Source organism: Aulonocara sp. 'chitande type north' Nkhata Bay, linkage group LG17 (genome assembly GCF_057382095.1).
Source record: "Aulonocara sp. 'chitande type north' Nkhata Bay isolate Kocher_YH1m ecotype deep benthic linkage group LG17, A_spYH_male_GT1.1, whole genome shotgun sequence".
In the NCBI taxonomy this organism is placed as follows: domain Eukaryota; kingdom Metazoa; phylum Chordata; class Actinopteri; order Cichliformes; family Cichlidae; genus Aulonocara; species Aulonocara sp. 'chitande type north' Nkhata Bay.
In genome coordinates, this window is record NC_141360.1 from 34,813,586 (window position 1) to 34,829,767 (window position 16,182).

At 42.2% G+C, this 16,182-nt stretch overlaps 1 protein-coding gene and 1 long non-coding RNA gene across 6 annotated transcripts in view; one reads left to right on the forward strand and one right to left on the reverse strand.

Annotated features, from left to right (window-relative positions):
• The window catches only part of foxp2 (forkhead box P2), a 102,974-nt gene that overhangs the window by 59,107 nt on the left and 27,685 nt on the right, over positions 1–16,182 (reverse strand). For 2 of the 5 annotated variants that reach the window (XM_086268165.1, XM_086268164.1), the window contains one exon: positions 1,030–1,216. In XM_086268165.1, the coding sequence (XP_086124291.1) occupies positions 1,030–1,206 (177 nt within the window). In that variant the 5' untranslated portion in view covers positions 1,207–1,216. Of the gene's footprint in view, positions 1–1,029; positions 1,217–9,879; positions 9,975–11,435; positions 11,817–16,182 lie in introns of those variants that run through there. The other 3 variants (XM_086268166.1, XM_086268167.1, XM_086268168.1) reach the window with 3 other exon arrangements.
• On the forward strand, positions 10,919–13,672 carry LOC147310461 (uncharacterized). The gene is made up of 3 exons (XR_015125584.1): positions 10,919–11,159; positions 12,545–12,745; positions 13,545–13,672. It is a non-coding gene; the product is annotated as an uncharacterized LOC147310461 (long non-coding RNA).

The following is a 16,182-nucleotide window of genomic DNA, read 5'->3' on the forward strand; positions in this document are numbered from 1 at the left end:
CCCTCCCCCCGCACCCTGCAGTTAATTCACCCTCAACTTGCTGTGACTGAGATGAATAGCAGCGGTACAATGAAACATGTGTTGGCAGGGAGGGAAAAAAAAGCAGGCATCAAATATTCGTGATCAGCGGTGCCTCTAAGAAGCGCCATTTAATAAAATCGATACAATAAATAACTAAACTATGGAAAAACTATAAAAAGTACATCTAAAGTATTTGCTAGTTGAAGGGAAGTGAAGATCGGAGACTGCAAGCTATAAATCAAAAGCGTCCCGGTCAAAGGTTTCTCTCCTGCTGGTGGGTCTGTGGTTAGAATGTCTGCATCTGTGTGAGAGCCTCCAACTAGTGGCGAGTTAGGAGGCCCTCTGGTGGATACAGCGCAGCCATGACATACACACCCATGCATATGCGCGCAGATACACACTCTCCCTGTCCAAACTGGTCCGTTTGATGCTCCAACACGCTCTCTCTTTCTCTGTCCTCTCTCCCTCTGTCATGCACTTTTTCTCTGTCTCACACACACGCACTACATTTCTCACATGGCCTCACAGGGCAGCAACAACCCCCAATATATTCCCAAATTCAAATGCTAGTGGAAAAAAACTAAGCAAAACATGAAATAAAAAAATAACAGCTGAATTTCTAAACTAAAACAGTAGCAGCAAAACACCCTGAGCATCATCTGGAGGCAGCAGCTTCAAGCAGAGCACGCTGTCAGCACAACAAACTGCCGAGAACATTTACCAACAACCTAAACAGCCTCTTATATAAACAATGTGTTTTCCACATGCCTAAAAAACAACAATGCCACACACACACACACACACACACACACACACACACACACATACACAAAACAACATAATTCATTGTGCCTCCTGCCTATGTAGAACACCCCAGCGCTGCCTGAGAAGAGAGCACAGCAGAGCGGAGAGGTAGAGCGAGGGGGAAACGGAGTGTGTGAGGGAGAGAGAGCGGCAGAGAGAGAGAGAGAGAGTAAGAGAGACGAGACGGGGAGAAACACAACTTACCTGCTGTTGTTGCAGATGCAGCAGCTCGACTGTGCTTACTTCGCTGCTTGTGTCACCAGCGCTTGATCTCCCATCTCTACTGCCAGCCTCTAATTGGCTGCTGCTTAGGGTGCTCATTCCATTTTGACTCATTGAACTGTTGCTTATTGTCTCTGTGGCCGACTCCTGCATCATCATGATTTAAAACCTAGAAGTGATTAAGAGGCACCGGTTAGGGCTCTTCTTGTTACAATTCCCCCCTTTTTTTCCCTCCTATTTTATTTTTTTTTTTTACGCTTCCATTATCAAGCCCTCAGTCCCCCTCTGCAAATTAAAGCATTTAAAGAAGAGGGAGGGGGGGAAAGGAGAAAGGGGGGATGCAGGAGGAGCAATTATGCATTCATTGTGTAAATGAAGCAATACAAAGAGATGCATGTCCTGGTGCTTTCTGAAATGGGAAGAATATCTAAATGTGGTTTTAAAGCCACTAAAATTTGGCTGTAAATCAGAGCACCTGCATTGCTTTATTAGTATTTGCATTATTAAAAACACATAATACACTGGTAGGAATTAAAGGCAAAATATATATATATATAAATAAATAAAATATGGGATTCTTAAATAACATGTGCTTAATTCTTAATATCTCCATTGCACTTTGAGGACGGCCAGGCACCACGGACAGAAAATACAGAAGCGAGGGCACTCTTAAAATATTTGCCGTCTGGAAGCTGTCCGATTTTTCGTGTGTTTCGCATCTGAATGAAGTTGCCTAATGACGCAAGGCTAATCATGCAAAATTAAAATTTGGTGGCGGGGAAGAGGAGGAGGAGGTGGAGGAGGCGGCACCAAATCACATGGTGCAGGGCTGGTGATGAACACCATAATGGGTTTGTCATCCTTGCTGTGGCTAAAGAAAATCTGCCTCGCAGGCTTCCATAGAGAAAGAACGCTCATAATTCATTTTATTGGCTTGAATCATGTTTTTCTCCACTCTCTTCTTTAATCAAACCTTATACATTCATTTATTTTACCACATTTAAAAAATAAATATCCCTGGTGTGGATGAGAGGCAATCAAAGTTTCTGCTGGCAGATTTACAAGTCAAAACCACATTTTAAAAAGTGTAAATAAATATAGGAAATTGAATTAATTCTGTCAGCATCTATTAGATATGGAAAAACTTGGGTAAAAATTGAGAAGAAGAAAAAAGGGATGAAGAAAGGATTCTATCATGAATATCACTAATGATTGTGCTAAAAACAGCATAAATTATGCATATTACCTCCTCTCTTTCCAGTAATAAATGTTTTATCATTATCCTCTGCATTTAATGCTCTGTACCTTCGCTGGGGCAGAGAAGAGCAGCGCCAACATCAGTTCTCACAATAAATAAAAGACAACTTAAGCACTCCGCAATCACAAATTGTGTGCAGGAGAAAGAAATTCTGAAATGCTGAAAATTAAAATGGGGAAAAAATAATGTGAGACAATTAATTTTTAAAAATATACCCCTTTTTAATAAAAAAAATAATATAGTGACTCTCTTATGGAGGAACCTTGCTTTAAAAAGCTGTCAATATTTCCAGTCCTATTACTACTTTTTACATTTTAAAACAAATATTTTTACAGCTTCTTTTTCTCCACCACCACCACCACGACTGAATCCATATATATGCAACCAGAGAGGGACAAACAATGATAATGATTGTGTGTGAATGCGCTTTTTTTGTGTGCATTTGTGCCCAGCCCACATGGGTACCGTGTGTATTCTTTGGCCTGTAAATACCATTTTAATAGAAGTGTGTACACGTCCCTTCACTGTGTTTGTGTGTGTGTGTGCATGTGTGAGTGTTTGACGAGGGGCAGATACAGGACAGGCCTTAAAGGATGTCCACAGCCAGGATAAACAGGATCTAGGCAGGGAGAACAAACAGGGCTGAGCTATTACACAGAGCAGGGCGACAGCTGCCCGGGACACAAGTAAATAGGGAAGAGGCCAGGACAAGGCGTGCTTGTGAACAAACAGGCCCCTGTTTAACACCGCAGCGCTCACTACTGATGGAGAGAGACGCAGTAAAAGAAGGCAGAGATAGACAGAAAGGGTGGGGGATGACGAAGAAAGGCAGAGGAGAAGAATGAAAGTGAAGGAGTGCGAGAGGAAGAGAGGGTGTGGGATGGAGAGAGGGAGGAAGGTGGTGATGTTTTCAGGGGGGAGGTAGAGAGAGAGAGAGAGAGAGACTGGCACAATGTGACATCCAATCCGGTGATGAATCTCAGCATAAGAAACTCAAGGCTGCAGCCGAGATCAGCCGGCTAATAAGTATTCAAATTAGGCATAAATTTTACATGCCCAATGTTTAAAATATTCAGAGAAAGACTGTCTGATTGCCTTTACTATGATTTTATGAACATTCTAATGGAGCTTGGATCTCTCTTTTTTTTTTCCTGCTTTCTTTCTTGGACCGGCGACGGATGTTCGGAAAACCTGAAGATATAAGAGACGAGGAAATGAGGATTTTTAATAACATCTGAATGCAACGCAAACTATGGTGGAAATCCAAGGAAAATTGCTACTTTGATATTAACAAATCAATGTGATTTTACTCTTTTTTTAAAAGAAAAATCTGAGCTCACATCAGATTACTATTTATAAAAAGTTAAAGTCAAATAAAGAAAAAAGGGTTAAAAAAAACTGTTAGAAAAATCTGAATCTGAATACATAAATAATAAGATGGCCAGCTTAATCTCAACGCTATAATCTTCCTCACCTCCTCCAAAATAAAATCTGCAACATAATGATAATGCAGATATATGCAAAGTATATTCGCAGAGATCAGATGGTGCTTTAACCTTAATGACAGCAGTGAGATAAATTAATTAGCCATCTAAAGGCGGCATTCAAATCTGCCAATTAGAATGTCAATTAGAAACACAGCCAGGCTGCAATGACGAGCGGGCAACCAAGCTGTGGATCTGACTGTGGGGGTGATGGAACTGTCACAGATAGACACACACACACACATACACGCGTGTGTGCGCACAAACACATGCACAATACTCGAGAGTGACAATGCTCTGCACCTGGGGGCGTGACTGTATGAAGCATGCATGTAAGACTGCGTCTGTATATGTGCATGAGCCCACCACGGTGCCCTCTCCCTGAGGGGTACCAGCCCTGACCCCAGCTCAGCCTGTCCTGAACCAACTGGGTTGGAAGGAACCACGCCACCTCCAGCTACAATATCCGCCAAGGCCGTCGTTCCAATGTGGCTGCTTTATTGCTGCATGAGTGAGGCTTGCCGGCTGCCGGCTTGCCTGCACGTGTGTTTGACATCCATAAATTGGTGTCCTGCATTTCAACACACCCGCTATTTGATGCCATTTCCTCAAGCCATAATCTTCCAATGAGGGAGAACCTAGACCACTTATTATCATGATCGGAAGCAAAGAGGAAGCCTGTTATTACCTGGTAATATGCTGGTAATTCTGCAGACGTATAGCTTTGGGAAGGAAGATGACAGTGATACTCGGCGTTTGGGTTATAAGAGATGAAGATAGCTTTGAGCACTCTAAATTTACTGTCGCTGAAGGCACCAACATTTCTATTAGGATAGAGGTTCAACAGAAAGAAAAGACACTTCATTTTGCAAAGCTTCAGAGCAACTCCAGCTTTTGTCTCATTTCGTGTGCAACTCTACAATCACTCGATTGCTTGCTTCCTCTTCAGTTATAGCAAATATTTACTGTTGAATCTTGCATCGTCAGGAATCTGAGAAAGTGTCCCGACGGGGCGTTTGGCCCAGAAATCTGGAGAAATTCTCCGATTTCTTTGGAGAAATGACACAACAAAGGTGTAAGGAAAATTGAGCCTTTCATTGCCTTAGTCGCACACACACACACTCCCAGTTCTGCACATACACGACAAAACACACACCTATCATTAAAGGGGAAAGAAGCAGCCCTCCATCTTTGTTTGCGAGCTCTAAAAGCCCTTAATGTAGCCTCATTACCTGGCCTGTCTCCCGCTCTATCATGTGCAGTAAACACACACTATGACACTGGCAATCCATCTAGTGGGAATACACAGCTGTCTCCAATGCTCCAACACAGTCTGGGGAACACTGAGGAATTTTTGTTCAGAGTCCCTGGGCTATCCATTCTCAGCATGAGGATGTTCTCCACTGTGTCTATCTAAAACACAGATCCATTTTCACATTCTACATGCATGAGTTGCAAAAAATATTTTCATTAGGATGACACAAAAGAAAGGGCGGAGGAAAAAAAAGTGACCGGTAAATCTGTGATCCCAGACGTCCGTTCATTATCGGTTCACATTTCAGGTGGTTGGATGGAATTCTTTTGGTGTGTGAGTTCAGAATGAAAAAAAATATATATCTAATAATAATAGAAATTACATTTCACAGTCTGCTGACTCCTCACAGCTCTCTGATCAAGTCTAGATATGGTTACCATTTAAAATAATCACAGATTCTGTGCTTGAGTGAAATTAATTCATCATTGCCATAAGTTACTATGCATACAAAATAAAGAAGTAACTAGGCAAGGGCAAGAGCTCACATATTCAATACTTCAGATTGCTTAATAAATCAAAATGCCACGTATGTGCTTGACTGAAAAAAACGATGCTAAAAAAATCACTGAATTTTAAATAATGACTGGCAAAAAGTTTACTAACTTAATCTACAAATTTTATGCCTTCAAACAATCTTTGATTGTGATCATATATCTGTTTGTACCTCAGTGTGAATTGTTGTTTTTTTTCCCTGCCAGTGAGCTGTCACAGCACGAGGGGGGACATCACAAGCAATTCATTACAACCTACAGCTTCTTGTAGCGAGTTTGGAGTTTGAGATGGAAAAACGACCACTTGGAAAGCTACATTCGACACAACCCAGTCCTCCGGATTAAGTAAGGAGAGCCAGGCTGCCGTGCCTTAGAATTAAAAGCTTCCCTTTTGGCACTAAAAGGCCACCATAAAAGAGCATTAATGACTACTTCTTATAAACCTGTGTATGGTAATGGTTTCTGCTCTCAGATAGAGGAATTTCAAAAGTGCTTCACTGGTGAATAAAGATTGCTTTGGAAAAAAAAAGGGGTGTGGGGGTGGTAGCTGAAGAAATCATATTTACAAAATCAGGAGTGGGGCCAAATGAAAAGAGATGAATATGAATAATGGACTTTGCTTTTTTCCGGATTAACATTATTCAAAGCAACGGAATCAAATGTGGTTATCTCCTGTCCAATGAGCCCCTACACTGAGAAAAACCTCAGTCATATTTCAATTCTTCATTTGAGCTGACAATAAATTGTAGTTCTGTGATAGGAGACATTCAGTCAAGAATGTTCAGAACTTAATTCTCTTCTATTTACAATAAAGAGATGAGAAAGAATAAGATAAAAGACAGACTATTTGCCACAGTATGTAAGTGTCCCTGAATGGATGTGTGAGAGTGTGTCAGAGTGGAGAACAGAAAGTGGAAAGAAAGAAAGAAAGAAAAGGGGTGAATAAAATGACAAAGAGGACCGTAGGAAAGAGTGTAAAGTGCATGTTCAATTGTACAATCTGCACAATGTCTCTTTAGATTCAAATGCAAGAGGCACTCAGGAATAGTGGGAATGATACTGCGTTAATACAAATTAGTGTTATGTGAATGCAACCAGCTCTGAAATATAATAATAGCAAAATATTCATTGTACACCAGCTATCCAGTTACTAATATAAATGGATATGAAAGGCAAGCATTGGTATTAATAAAATAAAATCCACTAGTATCTCATTAAAAATCAAGAAAAAAAATTATAAACAAAATATTTTACTATTAATAGATTTATGTGGTATAGTAATAAATGCACACGTCTTTGAAATATTAGTGCAGCACGGCTTGTCCCCTGATGGAAAAAGAGGAGGAGAGAGACTAGTCCTCTCCTGCATTTAGGCTCGACCCATATCATTTACATGTTACCTATCAGGCACCTCGTTCTGTTGAAGCTGTAGACAGCCCTGCCGCTGTGGGCGAGCGAGACAGTGACGAAAGCCCGATCAGTCGGCTCTCATTTGCATATTTGCCAATTTCATTAATTAACTCAGCCCACCTAATCAGGGCTAATTGACCTATAAAGAGGGGAGGCCTCATTGTCTCGTGCAATAATCTTTATCACGAGGAGAGGAGGTGCGCGGCGAATACAAGGCACTCCAGACCTAACTGTATTTATAGACATCGTATCTGGAAGTGTTTCACTCAGAAAATACTGTAAGTGATCAAAACTGAGCTGCTTTGACACATTGCAAGGACTGGATAAGAAAAAAAAGAAGTAAATGGACAAAATTCTTCACGTTGCTCTGGTGTTCTTGCTGAGAAAAATCAGAGGAGCTAATGACAGTTGGATGGGTCTGACTCTCCGCTCCTCTCCACAGATCCAGCGGACAGGCGCAGGGGAGCCAGCCGCGTCTGACACAGCTACAGAGACATAGCTCATTGTGACGTTTCCAGTTATTTCTGGTTGATTAGGGCCATTATGTCTCGAGCTCTGATTTATGTTGTCATTCCCTCTCAGCAGTCCTGCATCGATAGATCTTAATGAATTGGTAAATAAGGGTGAAGATTGCAGTTGACAACACCGCAACATTCCTCATTCATACCAGACAAGATTTATGTAACCAATTAGAAGCATAAAAAGGTGGGTTTGGTAAGGAGGGGGGGAAAAAAAATCATCTCTTCTGAGGAAAATTACTAAAGTCTAGCCAACGACAAAACAGATAATGAGATGTCCTTAACTTTGGCTTAGTTGGACTTTCTGCACAGAAAGGTTGGGGACTCGGAAGAAAAAGAAGAAACGATCCCGCTCCTCTTAGGATGAAAAAAAAGAAAAAATATATATATACAGAGACCGCTGAGTGTGTGTATGCATAGACTGCTTGACTGCACCTCTGCTTTAAAATAAAACATACCTGAGTGTCCAAATCACATCACAATAATGTCCAATCTAAAAAAATCCTGATGGAATCAACAGATTAAAAATTAAGCCAGAGCACCAACAAAGAACCACTTTGATGTGGAAATGTTAAATTCAAGAAGCCACCCCCCCCCCCTCCCGCCTTCACCCCCCCCCAACAGCCAAAACAGAGACACTGAAAATGAAAAGTAAGGCATCCATGCAGGTGTGCGCACGCAAATCAACTGTTACCTTAATGTTTAATACAATCAGCAGGGAAATTTTCATCCGCATTTTGTAAACGCCTCGTATTTCGATCGCTTAATCTCCCCAGATTGTAGTCATAGAAATCTGTTAGCAGGCAAATAAAAGGCCACTTTGTCATTAAAAAAAATAATAAAATAAAAAATAATAATCAGATAAAAGTGCTGATCATCAATAGCCGGTGACAGGCCACGAAGACCCAAAGGGCAGCAGTGAACAGAGGTGGAAAATTAAAGCGGAGTGATACGGGAGCCGGCTCCTTTCAGCCTCTCTCCCTTCAAGCACATGCAAATGAGGCCGTGCTGCTTAACTGCATCATTTATGTGGATAATAGCGGCATCATCATTACGGGAACTCAAATTAAATTACATCACAATTAGCATAACAAAGTGATTGGTTAAACTTTCAAAACAAATAACGCAGCTCTGCTAATGAACAGTGTTAATTGGTGAGTGTGCATTCTAAATAAAACATGTAGGTAAACATGTGTTTTAGTCTAACAATTTTAAATTTCACTTCCCCACTTTTTATTTCTTTTTTGGGGAGGAATAGAAGAAAACAGAAAAAGAAGACTTAAAACTGAATACTGCCAGGGGGATTTGTAAGCTGAAATATAAAATGTGTAGCATTTAATTTTATTGCGCTAAAGAACCTATTATATGCCAGACTCTAGAGAACAATGTAAATTATCTGCCTTCAAAATGGAGTTTGGCCAATTCTCCATGTGAACTAATCACATAGCTCATTATGCATTAGGGTATTAAATTATGAAGAGGAGTCCCTTTCACATTCCTGCACAAAGCCCTATAAAATGTTAATAATATGCCCACAATAGCCCAATACCATGCCTTGCTCACCCTCATCAATATTTAAGTAAACAAATGATCCCACTCGCCTTTGATAAAGATAATTAGTGCTTCACCAATTATCAGTCTTGTGACCTCTCTCCTCTTCAAACTAAACGTCTGCTCCAAAGAGTTTGGGATTTTTTCCCCCTCCACACGCAGAGAGATGGGAGAAAAACAAATAAGTCAAACTTCAAGTAACAGCTTTGCCCTCTCAGAACACATATCTGCAGCTGATTAATATTTGATTGTTATTAGCTTATGAAAGGTTATTGAGTGGCTGTGCCCTTTTATTCTGCTTAATCATAGTGGTGCATCACTGTCCTCTTGATTTTAATGATCAATGATTAGCTTAGCAAGCGAGTAGCAACATCTGAAAAACACACATACTCACACACACACACTATCCAAATAGTACAAGAGCAGAAAATACCACAGCAAGTTCATGCACACACACACACACACACACAAAGCCAAAACCAGCACACACGTGCTCACTTGTACGCATGCACATAGACACACACACACACACACAGCCATACACACTGAGCCATTCATCAACACTAATTAAGCAGCAGATTAACAGAGCCCGCAGACCAAGGCTGAACGGTTACACAGTGGGACGACCAACGGGGAAGGCAGGAGACACAGCCCGGCAATAAAATACAACCATTAAACACAGCCAAGAGCCTGAAGTCGACTATGGGTGACAGAGGATTGATGGCTGGATGAATGATGGATGGATTGATGGATAAATAGATGGATGGACAGTCTGCCTGACTTTTTTTTTTCTTCTTTTTTTTACCTGAAGGTGAGAAGTGCCAGAGAGCTTGACCGAGGAACAGAGTACTTGGCTCTGCCACCGCCGAGGGTGTCTAGCTGCAACGGCCCCAAGTCGACTGGTGTCACCGTGTGAAGAGGCAACACTATCTGTGTCATCACTTTAGCCGTGTTTATGGGGGATGGCATCATAAACAAGCCACCCCCCACCACCAACCCCCCCTACACTTCTCGCCACCCGCCACACAGCCCCCGCCCCAGTTCCCCCCTTCTCCTTTCCTCTCCTCTCGCTCTCTTGCCACCTCACCACCACTGTACCATTCATGCATACTTAAATCACACTCGCCCCATTAAAAAAAAAAAGAAAAAAAGAGGGGGAAAAAAAGAGAAAGCCCAGACGCCTCTCCTGACAATTATTCTATCATTTCCAGTTGTCACCGGGGCAATTACCGATCGGGGGGCCCTTGTGCAGGTCGGACATGCAGGCCCGAAAGAGGAGGCTTGAGTTGGGGGAGAGAAGGAAAAGAATGGGAGAGGGACAGCGGAGGGCGTGTGTATGCGTGTGTGCGCGCATGTGTGTGTGTGGAAGGAGGGAGGTGGGGGTGTGGGTGAGGGGGTGTAGTGTACAAAATGGAAATTTATGACAGAGAGACGGTGGCTTCTTTCTCTCTCCGCACTGGATATAATTAGACCATCATTTTTTTAAGTCTGAAGATAATGAAATTTTGCAATTACAGGAAAACACCACTTAATCATTTCATTCACCGGTTTAGTGGAAATGAGCAATACCGCAATTACTAGGTAAAGCTCTGCTTTTGATGCATTTTTAGAAAATAAATCTGAGATAAGTTTTTTTTATTTATCTCAGCTACTTCCAAAAAGTAGCAATAAAGCATGTGCATCCGTGTGCAAATGTCTAAGTGTGTGTGTGTGTGTGTGCAGGTACTCTGCGTGTGGGTGGGTCCTGTGTATGACTGAGAGAGTGTGTGTATGTGAGAGTGTGTGGGGATCTTCACACGGGGACTGCTGTGACTCGTCACAGGATGTTCGCCGGCTCTCCCCTTGCATCTCGCCTGCATGCTTACCAGGGAGGCTCGCGCTGCTCTCGCTCTAATCGCACATCTGCTTCTCTGAGCACACGCTCTCTGTCTCTCTCTTTCTCTTTCCCTCGTGCAAGTGCACACACACTATCGCTCTTGCGCACAACCTGCCGGACCTGCTCTCTCCTTTGCTCTGTGTAGTCGGCATTGCTGAGACAAGAGGGGGACAGAAGTACGAGAAGAGAGAGGTGCACTCGCCGCAAAGGTATGTGTGTCTGGCTTTATACTAGTGCTTTTCCTTTCAGCTCCGATTGTGTGCATGTCAAAGTGTGTGTGTGTGTGTGGATTCAAAGAGTCTGAATGGGATTAGTGAAGGGCTCAGCGGCAGTCGGTAGCCTCCATACCGTGCACGGGGCACTTAAAAACAATTAAGCCATATCACAGCCGTGTATTTCCAAGTTACACGACATCACGAAGCACTGCTACGTTAACACAAAACGAAGTCCTACATAGTCCAAAAGAGGCAGATAAAATGACCTACCTTTTAAACAATGACTGAGAAATCCACTCTCCCTGGTAAGAAGCATTTGAAGAAGTATTCTCAGAAACCTGAGAGCATTACGGTGCATCAAAAATGAAGAGAAGGGGAAAATGCCAGTAGCGGAAAACAGACGGCAGGAAAGTGGAGGCAAAAAAGGAAGAAAAAAAAGTAGAGTAACTAGCTGACGCTTACTGTCAAAGACATCACCAGAGAAGTATTTACAGCGGTATTTACAGTAGTGCGAGGGGAGAGCACCTCTGCCTGGTCACGTCTGAGAGACAGTTGCCGTTTCAGTGCTGCCTAATTAAAACAAGTCAGGCAGCCCCGCTGGATTGTTTTGACGCCTGAGGACCAATAGTACACAAAAACCAGTGGCTTGATCGGCGGGGTAGGGGGGCTGGTCGTGGGGAGCAGAGAGGAGGGGGCGGAGGGTGGCGAGAGTTGGCAAAGAAATTGGGGGGGGGGGGGGGGGGGGGTACTGGAGGAATCTGAGAGGGGAGGGAGACGACAAAAGGTTGAAAACTGGCGAGACCGCCACATGCCGAATGCTTGCTTACTATTTTTCTAAGATGATCATTAAAACTGTTATAAATACCTTAACAAAAGGTATTTTTAAATGTAAATGATTGGCCAAACAAAACAGTTATGGGAAGGGAAGGAAGAAATATAAAAAGATATACAGAGAGAAAAAAGAAAAAAAATTAACACACAAGCTGACAAACATTTCACAGCTTTTCTCCCTCAGCCAGAATGTTTAAAGGCTTGGTTTACTACTTGATAAAAGGAGAAAATGTGCTTGTACAAATGTTACATTCACATATTTGAAGCCTAATGAATTAGGTCAGTATCTATTACTAGAAGTGCAAAAGCTGCCAATCCCTATCGCCGGCTAAAGACGCTGACAAAAGCTGAAACGAGCTGAACGAGTCTCGGCTGGGATCAGATGTGCTGCGTGTGATGTATTGACGTGTTTCCCCCATTGTAAACAACGCACAACAGGCAATGAGACGGAACATTTAGGGCTAATGGTGTTTGCCAATCTTTTTGTCAATTTTTTTCCTCCTCTTTCTCTCCCCTTTTTCTCCCTCCCTCTCCCTTGCATGCCACAGATGTTTTTCTTAGTCGCTCCAACAGACAGGAATCTACTGGCAAGAAGAAAGGCTCGGTCTTCCCCAGGAGAGAGGAGTACAAAGCCCCCAGTCTGCACACAACAGATGCCGAAAGCTAGTCCATCTGCCACCAGCTTGCAGTGCCACATGGGCCAGAGAGATTTAATACAAGAGAGGACTTTTATTTATTCCTTTGCCTATGTAAGTTTGTGCCACATAATCAAACACAAATACACATCTAAATCTGGCACAGATGCAACTTTAAAATTAAATTCACACTAACGGACACACACATGTGCGAGCATACAGGCAGCCGCAAGAGGTTATAGGGAGTGCAAGAATCTTCTGTTTTAAAGAGCGGCACCTGGGGCAACTATGACAGATTTATTTAGGTAAAGATGTAGCCCCCAACGCGGGGTAAAGACCACTTGAACTCACAGCTCAGAGCGGCGCACTGGTATAATTTAACAGCCTCTGAATAGCACATTATCTCCCCGGCTCTGTTGGAGCATATTTTAGCTGTATGATATCATTATTAAGAGACAAACACAGACCAAAAAAAAAAAAGGTAGCATTTTCATTAGTGTCAACTGTCTGAGCTCTGAACCAGGAAAGGTAAACACCAAACAATCATGACAGGCTGAAAGAGACCGTGGGAGCTGAAGCAGGCGAGAGAAAGAGAGATGACAAGAGTGGAAAAGCAAGCAAGAGAGAAAAAAAAAAGAGACAGCGACGGAGAGAGTCAAAAGGGGCTAACATTAAACAACTGCTGTTAATTGCTCTAAGCATCCACATTATGCCAGTAATTTCTCCCATTTCTCTTTCAGCGCTAAGGGCTTCAGGCTAGAAAGCTCCTTCAGCCCCTTTAATAAACTACTCAGAGTGCCCCACTGGAAAAGACAAACACGAGGCCCCTGGCCTTAGAAACATTTGCCTCACTAGGGGGAATGCTATGCCTGTTTCTACACTTCTGTGACAATTCTGTGCCTTCTCCCTTCAGGTATTTGTTCCCCACGTCTCTTCTTCCAGTGCTTTCTGCTGCCAAGGTCAACAGAGACAAACAGGCCCACCAGCGTCTTGATGTGGTGGCAGCAGAACAGTGAGAGGGGAAAGAGGGAGAAAATGGGGGAGATGGATAGATAGACATGTGTGGTGGGTACAGTGGGGAGGGGCGATGGTGGCAGCAGCTGGTTACCAACCTCGGCAAAAGCAGCAGCAGTGGAGGAGCAGTGCATCTGAAACGCACTCAAACTCCACACTGATGATAGCAATAAATGCTTCCCATCTCCCAGCACTGCTATAATTTCCATAGTTTATAGGCACACAAACACACCACTACTATTTTAATTAAAGCTACACTGGCACTGGGGACAAAGTCAAGTGTGCCTTGAAAAGCACATGCACTGCTGTAAGGTCAGCTACTAGGAGCCAATCTTCAGCTATAATTTTATTAACAGGTATTAGCCTAAATGTATTGAATTTACAAAATAATGCACTAATTTTTAAATTAAAAAAAAATAGGACAAAAGGCAAGCACAAAGATTTCTCAGAGATTACAAGTGTAATATAGGTATATTTCTCTCAAACCTTTCAGTAAGTCTATTTATGTTGTCTTACTTCCCAGAAATTTAGCGCCACCTGGAACAATTGGTAGAGCACCCGTCATTATTCATCACCTAGCACGCTAGCAAGGGCAGCCTTACCACTGCAGGAATCGTTGGCTTAAAAATAAATAACTTTTGAGTTCTACACCACTATGGAGAGGAAAAGCTTTGCATTTAAAAAATAAAGGTTTTCATATGTCAGTCCTCTGAAAATCTTTTTTATAGAGAGGTAAAAAGATTTGCTTGTCTTAATACTTTGGTTTACTCAAAGCACATTCTTCCAACTTGACACTGAAAGTGCTCAGCCAAGATTGAACTTGCAGGAGACTGTAAAGGCTTTTATAAACACATTTTACTGTCACAGAGGAAATAAATTAAGCAGGGATGGTGATGAGCCCTTAAATTGCATTTATGACTTTATGGTTAACTCAAGTTTCTATTTATATTATACATATGTTACACTTGTATTGAAAAAAAAATGAATATGTTATTTTTATATACACGTGTAATATGAGGTCAATAATCCTGACTTTTCAATATAAGGTTTAAAATGTCCTCTTTTAATTTTCCCACTTTTAGAAATAAATTCATGTCACACACACACACACAAGGTCCTTTCATAAGTTGTCACATAAATGTTCCACAAGCATAATTCCTGTTCCACTAAGTCCTGCCTACAAAGAATGAAATGAATAAGCCAAATAAGGCATAATGAGGGGGTAGGGCTCTTACTAGTCCTGGTCAATGCTGATCACATGATATGTTGCTTATGGCCACAGAGCAAAGACCATTACAGACCGGTGATTATATAAGTGGTTGGAAGGCAGCACCATTTTAATATACTGTACTTAAGCACCGGGGTATCCATGGCAACTTGCCCTGCACCGTGCATTCAGAAAATCCCTCATGAAATGCCTATTAAGTGGATGATAATGACAGTGTCCAAATATATTTGCATATGTGTTTGAAAGCCAAAAAAGAAAAAGAAAAAAGAAACACAAGAGAAGTCAATGGGGGTGGAGGGGTCCCCGATTGTTGCAATCATAGTAATAATCATAATAAATATGTTGACTTTTGTTTGTTTGCTGCTATTGTAAGAAATACAACATTTTTAAATCAGTGATTAATGAAAGGCTTTGCTTCCAGTAAGACCAGTACTGCCACAGTTGATTATTATTGGTAATGTGTGTGAATTAAGGCCTCTTCGCCTTCCTCTGGGATTCTCCACATGTGACTTCCATTTGCAACTCTGGCCGAGTGCCCAACAGGACATCCCTGAGAGAGTGTTTGCTTGACTCAATATCAACAGCCCGAGTAAGCAGCTGGAGGGGACACTCTGGCCAAACCCAGCCATCGCTTCTATTGAAAATAAACTAGGCTGTGCATTCACTGGGCCCAAAAATATCAACACGCGCTGCAAGGAGCCACGTATAGCACTCTGCACTGTTCCGCTGGTGCCTCTCAAAGGCTTAATGATACCTGCACCTCCCCTCCAGCTGCTTCTGCCGACGCCGTAGCTACACACAGACGGCAGGTGGGCGGGAATTAAAGTATACATTACAGCAGAAAAATAAAAAGAGATCGAAATGACAGAAGTCAGACAGTTCAAGCTAACTGGGCCTCTTGAAGCGAAGGAGCTGGTAGACTAGCGACAGACACTCCAGGTTAAATTGGCCCTCCAGTGCCTCCTCTTATTTTCCCCCACCACCGCAGCTGCCTCCGATGCCCACCCCCAATTCTAAAAAAAAGAAAGAAAGAAAAATAGCTTTTCTTCAAAAACATATTTGAATTAAACGAGTTGCTGAAATCAAAGGCTCAGCTGAGATGGATAAATTTAAACAAGCAAGTGCAGCTCACAGCAGTTTACCTGTTATACAGCAGATTGGAAGGAGATGAAAGAATAGAGCATGGAAGACAACTTCTCTTTTTTCACAGCAGTAGATATGATCATATAGTAAAAGGCAGCTACGGTTTAATTAGATTCCTACTAGGAGAAAAGTACATGCTACTGAGTTGTTGTGGTTTTTTTGTTTT